The sequence below is a fragment of the Lampetra fluviatilis genome, chromosome 34 (assembly GCF_964198595.1).
Source record: "Lampetra fluviatilis chromosome 34, kcLamFluv1.1, whole genome shotgun sequence".
In the NCBI taxonomy this organism is placed as follows: domain Eukaryota; kingdom Metazoa; phylum Chordata; class Hyperoartia; order Petromyzontiformes; family Petromyzontidae; genus Lampetra; species Lampetra fluviatilis.
In genome coordinates, this window is record NC_136308.1 from 5,123,903 (window position 1) to 5,144,890 (window position 20,988).

The window sequence follows — 20,988 nt, forward strand, 5'->3', positions numbered from 1 at the left end:
ATAGAGTCAAAAAACCTGCCCCATTGTTTCAACTGCCATTCTGATAGGTCGAGCCGGCAACCTGGCGGTGAGATGTTAACTCCCTCGCCTGGTATGCAGGCAGTTGTGGGTTTGATCCTGACCCTGATGCCTACTGCTGTATATTTGGAGTGTGCATGTCCTCACCGTGGTTGCATCGATTTTTTTCCGGGTCCTTCGGTTATTCACTCCACGTTTAGAAACATGCGTTTTGAGTATTTGGCCGCTACGAAGTTGCACGCGATAATCCACTTCGTTGAGCTATCATTTGTGGCCAGGTCGCTTCTGAAAAGAGCTACATAACTCAGTGGGCCTAACTTTGTCAAATAAAAATAAATTGTATTTATTTATTTAACTTCACCTCTAAATTGCAAGTCCAGTGTGCTAACCATTACAACACAGGCAACATTCGCCAATTGCATTTAGATGCTGTACAAATTGAAATTGTCGCCGTTGTTAAATACAGCTTTCTATCCCCTGCAAGAGAAGACGGTCCCAAGCAGGACCAGGTCTGGGACCACACAAGTTCACTCTCCTAAGCGGTGAATATCACTGTCATCGTGGCCTCCCACACAAAAAACAGAGACAAAGATCCCCCATATCGCCGGAACAGACTGTTGGGGAAAGTGCTGTAAGCGAGCACCAATAAGGGCTGGCACGGCACAAAAGGGGGTGGGTGGCCAATACCACGTCGGGCCCTTTTTGTCTTCCCAGTGGTAATGTTACCACACCGGGTACTCATTTGAGGCTGAGTCGACCTAGGGGAGGAGGCCCATGACCAGTTCAGATAATCGTCACCGGTGTTGGCTGTGAGCTGGAATCGAGCTCAGTTCGCCAGATTCGTAGCACAGCGCGCTAACCGCTACACTACCGCTCCTCCCACACACACACACCTCTACTGACCATACGCGCTATCCTAGGGGAAGCTGGTGCAGGGGGTACCGGGTCGCTCGGCAAACAGTCCTTCCCGCGTTGCATGTACGTACGTACCTACGTTAAATGTACATACGTTGAATGCATGTACGTTGAATGTATGTACGCTTAATGCACGTACGCGCGTTTAATGCACGTACGTGCATTGAACGTCTTTCGCAGCATACGTAGCCAACCGTGCAAGTCGGAGGTGCATGGGCGGCGGCGGGGGTGAAAGACAACACAAACTTCACACAAAGTGCGTTACCCATACCCCACCTGCTGCAGTTGTGCGATGAAGTCCTTGGGCCGGCACACGGTGCCGACCGCCAGCGTCTCGGCCGCACACCGCCGAGCGAACTCGGCCGCGGCGCGGACCTCGGCGGGCGATAGGTCGTGGCAGAGCGACGGGTCGCGGTCGTGGGGAGGCAGCTGGCGGCACAGCTGCCTCTGGCGGTAGCGCTCTCCCTCGGTGCCCGCCACCGGCTGCTTGTCGTCCGGCAATGCACTCATGAAGCCCACCGCCTGCACAGAGGTGGAGGATTCCCAACCCCACCCCACTAAAGCGTTAACCTAAGTTAGTATTACATACCGTAAAAAGAATACTAAATAATCAAATGTATGTATTTACCATACCTGTCAACCCATGCGGTTTACTCTTATTCTTGTACAGGGAAATTTAGTTTTCAGGTCCACACGGCGTACAGCCGTTTCGATACGGGCAAAAAACATTTTTGTCTATTTGTTTGTGTTTCTCCCTTGTGATGGGACTTTGTAGGATGAACGCTGATATTTATAAGGGCACGGGGTGACCAATAAGGTCTGAATTGGTCTGTAATAAGGTAGGCACCGATAAGGTGTTGACAGGTATGATTTACCTATGTAACATTTACAAATGTAGTCGACTCAAGGTCAATTCATCAAACATAAATCACTTGCTGCACGAATTTCTTTCAACACGTTTTTTTCCTTCCGAGCTTCAAGCCGTGGCAAAGTCACGAATGACGTCGTCGTAATTCATTCTGATGGGCGCGCTACCGTCATCACTAAGGTATTACTTCAACATGGTAAGGAGGCCTACAAAATGAGAGGCCTCTGGATTAATCCGGCCCTGGTTGGGATAAGCGCTGATCGTGAGCACCGACTCGATTCAATTTCAACTTTATTCCATGCAGTCCCTTACGTAGCCCCCCCCCCCCACCCCATGATCATCTTTTTGAGGTAGCTGTCCCGGGGCATTTAAATTCCCGGTTTTTATCAGTTGCATAATAACAATAATACACTGCTCAACATGTACGTGTGGTTCTACCCTCTTCCCGTATTGTGACGCGTTCTTATTCTTCCCATGATGTAGAATTTCAAAGGTGAACTAAATAGACAACATGAAGGATTTGGGCCAATGTCTTCTAAAGACCAGAATAAGCGCACCTGGGATTGGTGTGGTCAGTATCACACCCAGCTGCCTCTGCATCCCCAGCGCTGATGTTTACATCCTGCACCAGGCAATTCATTAAGGTGGAGTTGACCTAGGAGAGGCCCAGGACCGGTTCAGATATCAACTTGCCACTAATGTTAGCTGTGGCTGGAGATTGAACTCGGAATCGCTGGGTCCATAGTTCAGTTTGCTAACCACTGCGCCTCCACTCCCCAACGTGCTCGTGCACAAAACACGTAAACATGCACACATGCAGAGGGAGGTCGACTGTCGTGGAAGGATGCCTAAATACTATTGAAAACATAACCGGTGGAAAAAAATGTCAAAAAACACGCTTCTAAAAATAAAAATAAATGCCATTCGAGTTGCCTTTTGGCACAAGGATTGTTATATCGCAGAAACCGCAAAAAATTGCAACAGCTTGGGGAGCCATTCATCCAGCTGTGGATTAATCTTGGCTGATGATGATGGTGATGAAAATACACTTCTTCAATGGGGCACTCACTGCCTTGATGTGGTGAAACAACACATGGAGAGCCTTGAATACTTGAGTAATTACACCTGAATAGTGGCACCTAACGCAGTCAGATACCTGTTGAGAGATGAGACAAAATGTATGCCTTCTAGATTTGAAGCTTTCGTGACTGCAACGATTCATATTCTTAGTTTTTTTCGGCAATCGTGCTGTGACGGTTCCACCTGAAGACGGAAGCTTGTGTTGCCTCCGAAACGTCGTGATTTTTATTTCATTTTTATTTTACTTTTATTAATTTAAATTTTTTACCTACGTGACTTTACCGAAAAAACCTAAAAAAAATGTGTTCCCTTCACCAATGTAAATTGCCTAGTGTGGTGAATTATAGTCAAGGAACTTCCATGACTGCCACACATAAACTAGTCTCCATTATCCAGCAGCTCTGGCTCCACCGGCCATGGTATCAGCTGGAAAATGCAAGAGCAGGGTGTACCGAGAACTATATAATAGCCAGCCTTAATTCTTTCATTTGAATGTTTTACGAGTCCCTCAAACTGCCCCCAACCACCTCCTCATCCCATCAATTCCATTACCCCATAAATATTCATTTGGACTTCAGCCATGGAGAGCTCCAACTCATCGTACGCCCTGATAATAATAACATACAACAAAAAGGGGTGGCAGCCTTAAACGTCTAGAATATTTATTTACACTCGAGGAAATCCGTCGAGCTGTAAAGCTCTGATGATTGGTTTTTAACCCTTTTATCAGGCAACAAAACTGACACCTTTTTTTTACAAGGAGTCATGTTTGCATTGACTACAATACCTGCGGTCGGAATGCAAACAAAAAACACAACTCTGATAATGTATGCACTGTCCTTGAAATTGATTGATCCACACCCGAGACAGCTTTTCTTAGAACCTAGTCTCACATGGTGTTGGACCAGATGACGCCAAAAGGCGTCATGCACAGACGTCATTTTGCGTCCACCACGGTCAGCCCATCCCAACAAGCCGGACCGAGACCACAGCACGGCCACCACCACCCCCCACCCGCCGGACGATCACTGACCAGCGCCTGGCTCACTCCGGGTGGCACCCACTCGTACGCCAGGCTCTCGAAGGTGGGGTCCTTGCGCGAGGTGAGCGGCCGCGTGATGATCATGCGGTGGCGCTTGTAGACGTAGCGCAGGGCCCCCTCGGCGCCCCCCACGGCGTCCGCCTTCCTCCTGGCCGCCATGTGCGCGTGACGCGAGCCGGCGAGCAGCCAGCCGAGCCGCTGGTCCTCAGCGACGTCGCTGTCCACTCCGTGCTCCTCGGGGCCGCACCAACAGCGGGCGCACGCCTTTCTGTACCGCGCGCACACGCACGCGGGCAAAGACAATGATGCCGCCGTGTGAGCCCATTCGGGTTTGACTCTCCAACAGAGTTTTTTTTAATCCTAATAGAGGTTTTTTTTTACCCTAATAGAGTTTTTTTTAACCCTATAGAGTTTTTTTTTATCCTAATAGTTTTTTTTTTACCCTAATAGAGTTTGTTTTTTAACCCTAATAGAGTTTTTTTTTTACCCTAATAGAGTTTTTTTTTTACCCTAATAGAGTTTTTTTTTATTAAGCCTATAGAGTTTTTTTTAATCCTAATAGAGTTTTTTTTTTACCCTAATAGAGGTTTTTTTTTTGGGGGGGTTAAATCGCGAGATCGAGGGTTTGCCCTCCGACGCGCCGGTGTGCTGTTTGCTAGGAACGAATCGGCACGTTTTGGTTGACGTGACGAACCTTTACTCGTTGGCTGCGTCGGGTGGTGGCGGGTTTAACGACACATTTATATTGAAGCGATCCAACCCCAAAAAAAAACTATTATTATGGATAATATTGATAGCGAAAGCTTGTTGGGCGACCAGCTGTGACGGCCATCACGGTACACAAGGGGGGACCGTGTTGCCAGCAACCGCGCCCAGCCGCATTTGTCTTCCTGGTGTCGATATTTGCATGCTCCATCTAGGTACCCATTTATGGCTGAGTTAACTTGGGTGAGACCCAGCACCGGTGTCAGATCATCGCTTCTGATGTAAGCCGTGGATTTGCCGTGGGAATCAAACTCGCGTCTGCTGGGCTCACGGCGCAGTTCACTGTTCACTGACCAACCGGGTGAAGTATGGTGAAATAACCCCCACGATCGACAAGGCGTGGGGAGGCCCTCATCCAGCAGTGGATTTATAAAAAAATGGCTGTCCATGTGCAGTACATGACAGGGACAGTGATGGTTGGTGGTGCCAGCATTGGGTTGAGGATGACTTTGTCATCAGGGGAGGCTCATTCGTTACATGTCTGGTTTATAATTAGGCAGTGGCGTGAATGGCGGTGCTGAATAGTTGTGTCATCTTGAAAGCTGCCTTCCTTTGGTAGCCAAGACGTGGACCAACCGAGATTGTACTGCACGCTTTGCTAGGCTGGTATGGAAGAGGTCTTACTGGAATAAGGACAATCATATGCCGTGTGAAATTAATTTCCGGCACAAAATCCCAGGCTGTTTTAGTTGAAATGAAGCGCTGGACTTAAGAGTCTATTTAAAATTTCCCAGCGTCACCGGAAGGTTGTCATAGTTTTTTGATAACTGTCCAACAACACGGGCGTTGTGCGGACGACGTGACTAACCTCACGATTCACTTGTGGAATAAGTTTGCCTGCTGACGTAAGTTGTCTGCGCGTTGGACCGCACAAAAAAAAAATGGTAATGCGTCATGCAGCTACATTCACAACATAGTTTTAGATGGAATAAACAAGCAATTCCACTTTCTAAGTTTGGAAATTGTTATTGTAGCATTATATTTATAGCTCTCAAATACTAACACAGAACACCAAATGAATTTTTACATTTAATGTCGTAGTCTAAAATACCATTCAGCCATGGATCAATCCACTACTGGGTGAAAGCCTCTCCAAGACGTCGCCTTCACTCACCATGCGGCAATGCCACAACGCCGGCAATGACACAACGCCGGCAATGACACAACACCGGCGAGACGTCCTCTCAGAGTCCCAGAGTGGAAAGTACAATTCATGCGCTGCAGTTGAATAAAAATTACTTTGGCCATTTTTTTGTTATTATTATTGCACGCTTTCATTTAACTCACATTGTCGTTGTTGTCGTTATCGTATCCTCAAATCTTGTAACTCAATTTTAACCCACTTCCCAATGTGGTATCGACTGCAAACTTGGTATAGCTATGTCATACTGATGACAATACTATATTCTATCATAAAAAATAAAAACATTATTTTTAAACATTAATTTTTGGTCTAATTGTCCAAACTCAAAATCACCACGGCCCCTTATGCTATGGCAAGCTTTGCGGCCACTTCCTGGAGTCGTGGAGTTCTGCCATTACGACTAGGGTACATTTCATTAAAGCGTGTTTAATTTTTTTTTAATATTACTTATTATTGCATTGCTACCAAAAAACATTCTCCAAATAATTCGATCTTCTCTTTAGTGGAGGTCGCAAAGCCGTCGTGCCAAACACATCATCCCAATATATTTTCAAAAGGGACTCGATTTTAATGCAGACGTAACATCTGGCCTTATTATCTTCCTGAAGAGGAAACCGTACAGTGCTTTTGTATTTATACAATCCTTACCCCCGCTTTGATAAAAATCTAATTATTTAACATCCTTCCTGGATTAAGTAAAATAAGACCACCTGGCACTCGTCCAACTTCAAATTGGAAATAAAGAGAAATGTGTTTTCAGCAGAAAAGCTTTAGAAACATCCACAGATGTTTGTTGACACAATGCTATGGCCCTTTAAATAAGCACAGGCTGGAAATCTACGTATAAAGTCCACTATTCGTAGGCACAATCACACATCGGTGCGGTGAATATGATTGTCAACGTGTGCTATCGCTTTCGTTTGTAGAAACGGGTTGAACAATGAGGAAATGTAACCATGGGCACCTACTGCATTTCCCATCACGTAGAACTGAATTCAAATCGCATTGCCATAATGCGATTTTTGTTACAAAAAAATTTGACATTTAATTTTACAAACCGCAAATGATTGCAGATGCAATGCGTTTTGTGCGCTCCTTGTATACAATTGTGTTTAGCCTCTGTGCAAAGTGGAAAATATGCAGGCGAAACCGCACGTCATTTCATATGCGATTCCCTGATGGGATATTACCGACTGAGTCGCTCTATTGAGCTATCACTTACTGAGCTGCTATTGCCTACTGAGTTGTGTTTACCTGTTGAGCTGTTTCATTTAGCTCTGCTTTACCATTCAGCTTCTATTGCCTATTGAGCTGATATTGCCAATTGATTCTAGATTTGAAGTTTTCGTGACTGCAAAGATTCATACTCTTTGGTTTTTTCGGTAAAGTCACGTAGGTAATTTTTAAAATAAATAAATAAAATCACGACGTTTCGGGCGCAACACGAGCGTCCTTGTCCCCACCTGACTTCACCGAAAAACCCAAAGAGTATATTGCCTATTGAGCTGCAATCACCTCCAAGCGTGGAGCTCGAAGCCCGAACAGTTCTCCTGACACTTCATGCACGGCTGATGAGCAGGCCCTCCAGACAGGGTCATCTGTAACAACAGAGTTTCAACATCATCACCATCATCACCATCGTCACCATCATCACCATCGTCACCATCATCACCATCACCGCCTCCAATAATGACGACAACGATCAACCCTGTATCAAACCACCGCTGGATTAGGACCTCCCCAGGCCGTGCAGGTCACGTGGGGTTACTTCACCATACTTCACCACGCTGCTCAGTGCCAGTTGGTGAATGGGTGAAGGCAGTGGGGGGGGGGGGGGTTGTCAGGGCTGGTTCAGATTTTGCCACTAATGTTAGCAATGGCTGGGGATCGAACTCGGGTGGCTGAGTTCAGAGCACATGGCACTAATGATCGTACAACCGTTACCACCGCTGGTATATTCAAATGGTTCAATCAAAGGACGGAGTCTATGTTGCCAGACCAGATATTGGTGCCACCTAAGGGAGCATTTATATGGCTAACCCAACTCATTTAAAATGGCTATCACACAATTCACTGTTATGGGCCAGATAAAGAAAGGGGCCGTCCATAAATGACGTCACGCGATTTTGGACGACTTTTGACCCCCCCCCCTTCGTCACACGGCGTCACAAAAAGTCAGACCACCTCTCAAATATGACGTCACAAAGCTCTGCCCCCCCACCCACAAAAATAAAACATGCTTCAAATCGCTTTAAACTATTGTCATTGTAGTGCGTATTTAATGTGGCGCTGCACTCTGATGTTGTAGGAGAAAACATTTATTAAAAAGTCTATTTAATTAAGTAGAACGTGTTGTCTATATTTATTTAAAGTTTCGCAATTTGATGTGACGTCACATTTCTCACCCCCCCCCCCCTCATCGCACATCGTCACAAATGTCTGACCCTCCCCTCCCCCCCATAGGTGCGTGACGTCATTTATGGACGGCCCCAAATTAGAGCCACTAAAGTTACGCCACCTCAGGCGATACCAATAAGTGGAATATCTGGTCTTGGTTAATGGCCTCACCTTCATTGGTTCATTAACGACAATTAGTCGATAAGCAAGACGAGACATTGGTACCACTTAAAGTCACGTAGAATGGAAATAATAAAATAGGTCTGTCGAGTAGACAGGTCTGTCGAGTAGACAGACCTGCTCTCCACCTGAGGACGGCTGCTTGCGTTGTGGCCGAAACGTCGTGAGAATTATTTTATTGTGTTTTATTTGTACTATTTTATTATTTCCATTCTACGTGACTTTTACCGAAAGAACCAAGAAGATGAATCCCTGCAGTCACGAAAGCTTTAAATCGAAATGTAGTAGAGCTTTTGAAGCTAAAATTTGTCAAACAAAATCCATTCAACATTTTGCAGCCCTTTGTCAACCTACTGCTGGATTAAAAGCTCCATGTGTCGTGGTGGCTCTTCGACTGGTCAGCGAAGGTCGGGTAAAAGGAGATGCCCAGAACCGATTTAAGCAATCCCCCGTGCCTGATTGATGTTAGCCGTAGTTGGGGAAACAAACTCAGGTGTCAAAGCAAAATGCGCTAACGGCTGCACCACCACTCCACCCCCAATGTCGTTTTCTGTGGCCATCAAAAGTAAAATACTGTCCAGCAATATGATAGCTACTATAATCGCTCAGGAATGTCCTTAACGCTCGTGACGTCACTCCACGCCGACCATCCCCCGTCATTAATATTCATGAGCAGGTGACGTCCTCCAAATGAACACCCCCCCCCACTCCTCATTCATCATCATGAGCGGGTGACGTCACTCAATATGGAGTACTCTCCCCCCCTTCATTAATAATGATGAGCGGGTGACGTCACTCCACATGGGGGGGCGAGGTGCCCCCTCCCCCCTACTCGGCGTCAACTCACAACCCTCACTACAAAGGCAGAACCCTCACGTCACGTGATCTCCGTCACGCTGTTGAGACATCAAAGTAAAAAGGACGTCATGATGAACAGGGATTATAACCTTAAAATGAAATAGGTCTGTGTCACCGCGCCCTAACAAATCGCACACGAGTGGATGCAATGGATATCACGTCGCGGCCTGCTTTTCGTTTGCACGTTTCAGATTTACTACAATACGCCCGTCCTTGGACAGGCAAAAGGCCAGTATGTAATGGTCAACCCATCAACATGTCATCATGGGCCATAGACCTTACAATAAACATCTAGATAAATAAATAACTGTCACTATCCAAGTCGAGTGGTAACAACACGTGAGATGCTTGGACTCAACGGAGAGATAACATAGTTCATTATACTGGTAGGAACGAAGGGAACCAGTCTACAATAGATTATATCGTCCGTCCGTCCGATGTCCGATTAGGTGTAGCAACATCGCCCCCTACTGCAAACACTTGGCAGGACCCTACAAAAACCTTTACACTCAGTCAGGCTTTCCTGGCTAAACAAGTGTAATAATACATTATATATTCTTTGGTTATTCGTTCCTACCAGCCCACCCCGCAGGGACCTGTTTCCGTTACTTTCTTATTTTTATTGTTACACCCCAAAGCCAATTTAACTATCTCCAAAACGACGAACGCCATTAGCACTGCCAACATAGAGTCAACATCGCTGTTAACATGATCACCATCATCAGCATCATCATTACAATTATAGGGGGTTTGTACTGTTGAAATATAACACGTGCTGTCATTTGACCATCACATGCATGTAAACCAGTGAGCATAGCATGGCATTTATGCTGTTATGAATGCAAATATATAACAAAGTATTACTACTGTGCGTTACAGGAAGCAGTATTACACTGTGTAACAAAAACAAATTTGTCCCTGGGTAGTAAGTGTTATTTCCTAATTGCTTATGCCTCAACAGCACAGAAAATGGCTATTACTCACCACAAACTTTGCTTTTGTGACCAGGACAGTGGTATTTATAAATGTACCTATCTTCAATGAGAAAACGTGGTGTGCATTTGTGTCATTCCTTCACGTAAAGTCCTGGTCACAAAAGCAAAGTTTGTGGGGAATAATAGTCATTTTCTATACTTTTTAGGCATAATCAATAAAAAAAATAACACTTACTACCCATGTACAAAAATCGTGTTACATAGTGTAACTACTACGCTTTACGATCTCGGTCGGCAGTGCTGTTAAAGATGACTCGGACCAAACTACAGCAAGGCAACACAGCACATAATGTGTGTACAATGCAAGTAATCTGCTTCAAAACACGTACTGCTGTAAATGAGAGTCAAAACTTTGGTGAACACACATCGTATGAAATGTAAATTAAAAACCAACCGTGATGTAAGGCATTACAAACACATGGTAACTTACAACAGCATTAACATAGTCTCACTTAGCATCATCACTCGTTAAAACAACACTGATCTTGTTCCTTCTTAATACATAGATGTCGTTAGCACTCATACCTTGTGCATTTGAGACTCTAACTCCATTGGAACGTGAATACAAACGGTAGCTGATGAATGAATTCAACAGAAGTTGTGGCACAGCTCGTGAAAAATCAGAGTCTCTTCACTGGCAGGTCACACTACTTGACACAAGGGACAGAGGCACAGAGCCGAGAAGGGTTGTTGGAACTCTTGTTAGGCGAGTATAGACTGAGCCACACTGCTGCTGCTGCTGCCGCTGCTTGCGAGGTTGCTGCAGGAATGAGATGTCAGTTCGGGTCCCCCACTCCTCACCCCCTTGTGCTGCCTCTGTTCTCAGAGCGAATGGGCTGCCCAGCGCTAACTGTGGGAGTGGTTTCCCGTTTGCTAGAGGGGCAGCCCATTGCGAGATTTGGGCCAGGTTCAACAACGAGCGAACGAATGGATGTGAGTCAGTGCCGGATGATCCTTTGTAGCAAAAGTAGCTACTACATATGTAGCTACGGGCCCCGCACTTTCAAGGGCCCCGCGCTAAATGCTTTCAAGCTATCAATTCCGGTTCAGCGATTCTGCACTTGCTCTATTACTATAGTACAATACTGCCTTCAACTTTTATGAACGACTGGGTGTTTAAGGATAGCGATTTGTCGTATTATCTGGCTGTATATCAAATTTTAAAAAATACAATTACTTTACTATGCAAGTAAAAAAATGTGTTTGAATATTTACGTGTTTTATTTATTTATTTATGGCCCCTTTATAACAACATATGCTACAGGCCCCGCACTAGCTTAATCCGGCACTGATGTGAGTCATGAAATATTTCACTCGGTTCGTGTTGGGAGTTGGAATCCAAGTGCTTAAATTATTGGGAATGTGGGTATTACGTTTTCTGTGTGTGTGTATTTTTTTACAATGTTATGTAGCCCTTAAATGATTCATTTATAATGAAGCATTCCACTCATTCTCAATCCACCAATGAATGAAGGCCAATCCATGCCATGTCGTCAATGGGGTTTTTTCTTCACGTGCCATACTTCACCCCTGATGTTAGCCGTGGCAGGGAATCAAACTCAGGTGGACAGTCCCCAGTTTGTTTCTGCACATCAAGATACAATATCATTTAGTCCTTCAAACTGAGTTTAACCAAAGACACCTCTGAGTGAGGCTTGCTTCAATTGCCCATTGTGATGGAAAATTATTGATATCTATATTAGCCGTAACATTATCTCCTGGATCATATTTAATTATACGGCTTAGCAAGCAACGTTTAAAAAATGTTTACTGTTTCAGGGACGACCCGGCAACACAATATAGCTCATCTAAGTGGCTTATATGATCACATGTAAGAATTTTAAGTAGCTGAATAATCTAGGCGCATGTTTCTAAATATGCAGAGCAAAACGGGAGGAACCTGGAGAGAAATTCATACAACCACCACGGAGAAAGAGAGAGAGAGATCACGCGAACTCTAAATATACAACAGGCGTCGTCAGGGTCGAGATCGAACTCATGCCCTCCTCCGTACCAGGCAATGGTGATAACTCATAGCTACACGTACGTTATTGGGCATGTAATCTGTGTGTGCAAGTGCGTCTGCTGTGGATGGAGCGCTATTGGAGCGATTAACGCGCTGCGCTACGAACCCGGCGAACTGAGTTCGATTCACGCTCACCGCCAACACCAGTGACGATGATCTGAACCGGTCCTGGGCCTCCCCGAGGTTGACTCAACCTCAAATGAATACCTGGTGCTGTGTGTAGTAAACATCGCCCACCCCCTCGTGTGCTGTGTTGGCCTTCATAGGAGCTCGCTAACAAGCACTTGTCCCAACAGTCTGTTAAGGCTATACGGGGAAATTTTTCTTTGTCTTAGCTGTGGCCCATAGCTGAATTGTGGATATGTTTCAAACAATACACGTGCAGCCCCGAGTGAATCCATTGTCGGATAAAGGGCTCTCCAAGTCATGCGGGGTCGTTTGGGAGAGTTTTTTCCCCCACCATACTTCACCACGTTGGCCAGTGCAGCTTAATGCAAGTGAGGAGCATAACAGTAGGACCATAAAAGAACTGCGCAGGACAATGGATGTTTCCACGCTGCCCTCTACTGCACACAACGTAGCCCGCCAACCGAGAGCGGTCCAGGCTCGAACCTCCTTAGCTTGCGAGATCTGACAAGATTGATAAATTGGATGAAAACAACGTTAACATACTACAACTCACAAGGAATAATAGATCGGCGAGTTAGTGATGGCAAATCAGCTGTGTAGAATATTTAAATGCCAATATTTAGGAAAGCATCGCTGAGTCTCAAGACTCTTTTAGGACAGTTTTACATAAGGAATGTTGTCCAATTCCGTTTTTAGTGATTGATGTGTCGGATGCAATTAGAAAACACATTAGAAAACAGAGAAACCCCATACGAGTGACTCTTGTACTACAACATCACATGGCCACCCATCCACCCCGCCCCTACTAATACCTGACAATCCTCGGTCGCCAGCCGTTAAAGTAATAACGAGAAAAAAGTTCAACAGTCTTCAATGGCACTGCCTTAAAAAAAACTAAAATTGGTGCCGTTACAGACAATGGCTCATTAATAGGCTATAGAAATGGGGCCTGTCCTTAACACCATGGGGTCTGATGAGAATGAAAGCAACTTTTTTTCCGAAAAAAACAGTTGTTTTTACATACTATATGCCTGTAAATAATGATCTGATAGCTATTAAAAAACAAACCCCTTAACAATCGAACAGTATTACAACTAAATAAACGCATTTGTATTAATAGTAAAATCATAGAATATTGGTGTCACGTCATATTGCATTGTGGGAAGGTTTGTTCCACCTGGAAAAGCATTACAGGGCCCGGTTACCATTTCAAGTGAAATAATTTACATAAATGTGTCCTTATAAGGAACGAAACAGGTGGACTTCTCCACAAATCTCGCTGTCGCCTGATGAAGCTAGTTGTAATTACTGGTGAAACGTCGTACTCAGATTGTAAATGTTGTGGCTTGGCTCTCCAACACACCGGGGTGCTGTACTAGTGACAAATTGGCCACGTTCTGTTTACGTGACAACCCTTACTAGTTGGCTGGGTCGGGTGGTGGCGGTTTTAACGACACATTTATACACTTACGCGATCTAACCCAAAACAACATATTATGGATGATATTGGCTACGGAAGCCGACAACGTGTTAAACTGGAGGAATTGAACTGCCCAATTGAACTGAGAAAGAAAATTTGTGGTACAATTATGAAACCAAAATAAATGAAAGAAAACGAAAAACGCATATAATAGCCAGGCGCGTATTCTTACTTGTTACACCGGGACACATTTAGGCTGATTGAGTTGATTGCCTGCCGCAGGTGCCTCGATAATTTTTCAGTTGTCCTACAAAAGGAACTTTGTTGTCTTCAAATGAAACAAAGCTTTAATAGGAGCCATTGCTGCATTCTCAATGCTGCTATGTATTCCTGCTCTATTAGGTGCAATATTTTACAAATACGTCGCCTTGCTTGTAAGTTTAACTTCTATCCCACCGTACGTAGCCGACCGTGCGAATGGGAGGTGCGGTTTGCAAGTTGGTCAATCCGCCTCACGACATGTTCTGAGTGTACTCAAAGCTTTCGTGACTGCAGGAATTCATATTCTTTGGGTCTTTCGGTAAAGTCACGTAGATAGGTTCAAATATATTAAAAATAAAATAAACAACAACTACGACGTTAAGATCACAACACAAGCGATCGTCATCACAGCACAAACGATCGTCATCCTGATTACTTTATTTTTTATATCTTTGAACCTATCTTGTGACTTTACCGAAAGACTTAAATAATGTCTTGCTGTAAATTTCGATTTAAAGCTTTCGTGACTGCAGGGATTCATCTTCTTGGTTCTTTCGGTAAAGTCACGTAGAAGGGAAGTAATTTAATAATCCAAGCTTGGCAGTGTCTCATTATTCACCTGAAGACGGCTGCTTACGTTGTAGCCGAAACGTCGTGAGAATTATTTTATTATGTTTTATTTTTATTATTTTATTACTTCCCTTCTACGTGACTTTACCGAAATAATCAAGAAGATGTCTTGCTGTACTTTGAATTGTCTGCTGGCTGTGTAGGAGGTTCACCACTGCCCCCTGGTGTTGATGAGAGGTACTGACAAGCACTGAACTTAAGCACGCCGCAGAGTAGGACAATGATGTAGAATACTCGATAGATGATCGACGAGACCAGGGGTCGGAAACATTTCAATGAAGAAGAGCCATTATTTAGTTTTTTGTCTTTGACCAAAATAGTTCGAGAGCGGCATCACACACACACACACGCCGAATCACACACACACACGCCGAATTACACACACACACGCATCACACACACACGCACCGCATCACACACACACGCACCGCATCACACACACACACACACCGCATCTCACACACACACACACCGCATCACACACACACACACCGCATCACACACACACCGCATCACACACACACACACACCGCATCACACACACACACACACCGCATCACACACACACACACACCGCATCACACACACACACACACCGCATCACACACACACACACACCGCATCACACACACACACACACCGCATCACACACACACACACACCGCATCACACACACACACACACCGCATCACACACACACACACACCGCATCACACACACACACACCGCATCACACACACACACCGCATCACACACACACACACACCGCATCACACACACACACACACCGCATCACACACACACACACACCGCATCACACACACACACACACCGCATCACACACACACACACACCGCATCACACACACACACACACCGCATCACACACACACACACACCGCATCACACACACACACACACCGCATCACACACACACACACACCGCATCACACACACACACACACACCGCATCACACACACACACACACACCGCATCACACACACACACACACACCGCATCACACACACACACACACCGCATCACACACACACACACACCGCATCACACACACACACACACCGCATCACACACACACACACACCGCATCACACACACACACACACCGCATCACACACACACACACACCGCATCACACACACACACACACACCGCATCACACACACACACCGCATCACACACACACACACACCGCATCACACACACACACACACCGCATCACACACACACACACACACCGCATCACACACACACACACACCGCATCACACACACACACCGCATCACACACACACACCGCATCACACACACACACCGCATCACACACACACACCGCATCACACACACACACCGCATCACACACACACGCCGCATCACACACACACGCCGCATCACACACACACGCCGCATCACACACACACACACGCCGCATCACACACACACACACGCCGCATCACACACACACACACGCCGCATCACACACACACACACGCCGCATCACACACACACACACGCCGCATCACACACACACGCCGCATCACACACACACGCCGCATCACACACACACGCCGCATCACACACACACGCCGCATCACACACACACGCCGCATCACACACACACGCCGCATCACACACACACGCCGCATCACACACACACGCCGCATCACACACACACGCCGCATCACACACACACGCCGCATCACACACACGCCGCATCACACACACACACACACCGCATCACACACACACCTATCACACACACACATTACACACACACACGCCGCATCACACACAGAGCTCCTTGTACACAAACACAGCAGGTATACAGCAAACTACAAATTCTGACTTAATAAACAAAGTAGGTGATTGAATTGCATTTATTTAAATCCCCTCCCCTTAGTTGTACATTTTGTTGCCACCAAGACATTCCACAGTGACCCATCCCCCTGACATATTTAACAAAAATATCGTTTCGTGAGATTGTTTGAGATTTATGTTTTTAATTTTTATTTGTTTAAAAACGCGCTGTCCGCAAGGGGGCGCCAGGGGCGTGGGGGAGAAGTCAAAAGCCACCTCCATGCAGTTCCGAAGACACAGCTTTGCCGAACCCTGAACGACACAATGCTTTCAAGAAGGCAGTAACAACAACAACAGCAGCAGCAGTCAGCAGGGTTTAATCTCATCCGGGAGAGTCCGTAGCGCTGTTCCGAGAATTGTTTTGCCATCTTTCCCCTAATTTTTACAAAATCTGTTCTTACGATTATAGTAATATTGGGAATAATAATATAGTATTATAGATATCCGAGGTTTTTTTTCTCTCTCTCTCTACTCTAGTGGTAGATTTAGTGCCTCATGCCGATAGTCCAGACTCAAAAAATCCAGTCAAACTACACGTTCTGGAAAATATCGAGTGAGAAATTAATCCCTGGCAGAAAGTACATTAAAAACTAACCATACGTATACCGAGAATAGGTTTTTTCCCCACTTTTTTCTGGCAACGAATAAACCTTTTACAACGAGTCATGTTTGCATTAACCACAATATTTGTGGTCAGAACGCAAACAAAAAATACTCTGATAATATATGCATTGTCTTTGAAACTAAGTGGTCGACACCAGAGACAGCTTTCTTTTGAGCCTCGTCTCAAACGGTGTTAGACCAGAGGACGCCAAAAGGCGTACATACGTATTCCGTGTAGCCACGTAGATAACACATTCCTGTGGAGGGAGCTGTTAGTAACGTTGGGTTGCTCGGTCAATGGCCAGGGTCAACGGCGGCGTGGTGTATTCCGCAAAAATGCCCGACTGTGAGAGCGGGCACAAGCCGGCGTGAGTAGGTTAAACGTTGAGTTTTATAAGGGCACCACGGGGTGACCAGCCCTTCCCCACCCAGCCCCACCCCTCCCACCCCCCACCCAACCCCACCCTCTCCACCCAGCCCCTCCCCACCCTCCCCACCCAGCCCCTCCCTCCCACCCAGCCCCTCCCCACCCTCCCTTCTCCACCCAGCCCCACCCCTCCCATTTTTGGATGCACGACGGACGGACGGACACAATAATCCCCTGTGGGCTGGTGTAACCAGGAGGTTCCTACCAGTATAACTATATACATATTGCGAGCAAGCCTCTAAGACTTCTGGATCAGTGTTTTGTCAGCAGAATTTGTTTAAATAGGCAAATTCCAGACCGGTTTTAACTGCACGAAGGGTGTGGGACTAAGGCCACAGGCGTGGTCTGGACTGTGCCTTGTATCTCGCCCCCTGAGTTCGAATCCTCCTCCCCAAGGCGAACGGACATCAGTGAGTGAAGGGTATCTGAACCTGTCCTCGTTCCCTCCCCACCCACCCACGCTTCACCAACTCGTACTGACCAGCAAGGTGAAGTATGGTCAAACAAACCCCCAAAACCACCATGGATTGGGGAGGCCTTCGTCCAGCAGGGGATTTGATAAAAGGGCTCAATATTGTTTATGTTATTATTACAAATGTATAATTAATTTAGTGGATTCCCATGAATTGGAACAAAGGTTTAGTAAAAGTAGATTTTAATGAATGTATTGGAAATATGCCAAGGATACATTGTTGCTATGTGGGCTAAAGTGCCTGATTGGTATGTAAAGATTAGATCTCAACGTTTTACATTAGCTTTGAGCGTTATATTGTTTTACTAAGCTTGTATTACCACCCATTGCGTGGGTTATTGACTGGAGTACACAATGTTTTACAGCTATAGAAACCTGATTATTAAGTCCTTATTAGAAAAGATAACATTTTGGGCATTGCACCACCACATTGTTTTTTTTCAAAAATCTCATTAAAACTATGGGGTGGATGGATGCGACGGTGAGCCAACACGTGGTTCTTTACAAGATCAAGCCTTTACATCTGACATAAATCGTAGAGGAACGGCACATCCCTTCTCGGCTGGCTTCAAATCATAAAAACCCACCGGCGTTCTCATGGCACTAAAAGTCTGACCTTGTGCGCGCCCCAGTCTCTGTGTCGTCTTATTGTGCCGAGTGCGTGTGAACCTGGGGTGTATTTCAGGCGGTGGCGTTAAAAAGCGCCCTTTGTGGCTCATGTCTTCTCCCCTCTCCACTTTAAATAACTCGCCAATATTTGCCAAGGCATCACTTCCCCCCATCCCCCTGCAGTGTTTCTCTCGCACTGTATACTTCTTGCATGTCTCCTTGTTGCTTTCCATTAGACTGGTCATGCTCCTGCTGCTGGTGCACCAACCGGCTTTTGCTATGTCATGATAACCTTCATTCGTAGTAGATGGTGTGGAAGCGTCCAGGCTGAACATATTTCTTCATCATCAGTAATTGCGCATCCTTCCAACAGACACGGCGCTTAATTTCCGGCAGAATAGTCCGTCCAGAAAGCTGTTTCGGGAATTCGCACTTTGGTATGACACATCCATCTCGCATTGTTTTGCCTTCATTGTAGAACAATAATAGAGAATTGCAATTTCGTGGAAAGGCAGTACTTGTACTATGGTGATGGTCCTGCCTTACGCTGATCATCTCTTCTCCAAGCCGGCTTAGCCTTTATTGATAAATCAAGCACTCGACGGATATATAGTAAAGTCGTTTTTTCAGAAATGGCCTTCTTTCAAAGGGCGAATATGCAGCGTGGGTGATTGTTACAGTTGTAATTGGGGACTTTGATGTCCTATTCACGCGACTGCTGAAAACACTGACGACTGGTTAGCCCATCATCATCATCAGCCACGATCTATCCACTTTAACAAAGGCCTCCCCAAATCTCGACTTAAAGCTTTCGTGACTGTTTTTATTATATATTTTTTCTATCTATGTGACTTTACCGAAAGAACCAAAGTAAATGACCTCCCCAAATCAGCTATGTACAGGGTGGTCCAGATGTCTTGTGGCCGCCTATGAATTGACCCCTAACATAATTTTTTATTTATTAATTCCTGTTTTCACACCAATTGGTATACAATTTGTATTTATTTTATTTTAGAGCATTAAATTGAGGTCACAAGACATCCGGACCACCATGTATATGTCTAGAAAAGAAGTTAGGCAACTAGAGCTCTTAACTTATGTACAGTCCATCTTTCCAGTGGTACAGTCATCAGATCCATCTCATGATCCTTTCCCCCCAACATATTTAAAAGTCGACGCACGAAGCAGTGCGACGTGAGGAAGGCAACAAAACTGTCGTGCGGCGTGATGTTCAAAGGCCTGCGTGAGACGCTCACCCTACCACTGCGGCCTTAGAGGCATGGGGCGTTAATCTCTACTGGGTGGCGAGTTCAATCAGCACGACGCAACGATAAGGATACATCTTTGCAACCGCTTGCTCACACCGCGGCTGCCACTCCAGGGAGCCAAGTCCGTGGGCCATTGGCCTCCTCTTCTATGCCGGCCACGCAATCTAAGGACACGCGGGACTACTCACACTTTACCCCACCACACGCGATCTCTAAATCGACTAATTTGCGATGTACCCATTCATACAGCCACACCGGGAGATCAAACTGGAAACGTCTGGATTGCAAGTCCGGTGTGCTAACCATTACACTTGTATCCCAAGATAAGCACGGTAACTTTCCATTTTCACTGCTTGTGAGATGGCAATCTGAATAGGGAAGTTCCCAGACTCATCAAACAGGTTCTTTCTATCCAACACATGGCCGAGTTGGTGCCCCATTCTTTATTTTTTTAAACCTGCCACATGCTGGTACTTGTCAGGTCACTGCAGAGCCGAGAAATTACATAATTAATCGAGCCGTAACCTGCTGTGTCATGCATACTTCCCTTTTTTTGTGCGGAGCTGCTGTGCAATACGCGTACGGGACTGGGGTACTGTATTTGCAAAAGGACTTTTTTTCTGAGATGTTGCAGTTGCATTTTAATGCAGTTCTCGTGTTTGGAGGGATCTCCTGTTGTGGCAGTTGAAAAAAAATGAACACGCTTCTTCAATGCCTCCGCCTCTGTCCACCACGACGTGTAAATGGGTTCACCACAATTAGTCGATGGGCAGTGCCAACGCGGTCTGGTAATGTGTGGACACTGAACTAAACTAAACAATGGGATTGTTTTTTTACCAGGTCAGGCCCACTGAGCTTCTATGTGTCTCTTTTTCAGAAGCGACCTGGCTATCACAAGTGGTAGCTCAGCGAAGTGGCTTTATCATTCGATTTAAAGCTTTCGTGACTGCAGGGATTAATCTTCTTGGTTCTTTCGGTAAAGTCACGTAGAATGGAAATAATAAAAT

At 45.6% G+C, this 20,988-nt stretch overlaps 1 protein-coding gene across 1 annotated transcript in view; it reads right to left on the reverse strand.

Moving 5' to 3' along the window:
• LMCD1 (LIM and cysteine rich domains 1) overlaps nt 1-11,040 on the reverse strand; it is a 32,081-nt gene extending 21,041 nt beyond the window's left edge. Inside the window, exons 1-4 of the mRNA XM_078872577.1 lie at nt 10,788-11,040; nt 7,348-7,430; nt 3,915-4,191; nt 1,210-1,455 (exon numbers count right to left, since the gene is read on the reverse strand). Of these exons, the coding sequence (XP_078728703.1) occupies nt 1,210-1,455; nt 3,915-4,191; nt 7,348-7,430; nt 10,788-10,814 (633 nt within the window). The 5' untranslated portion in view covers nt 10,815-11,040. The remainder of the gene's footprint in view (nt 1-1,209; nt 1,456-3,914; nt 4,192-7,347; nt 7,431-10,787) is intronic.
• Between the last annotated feature and the right edge of the window lie 9,948 nt (nt 11,041-20,988).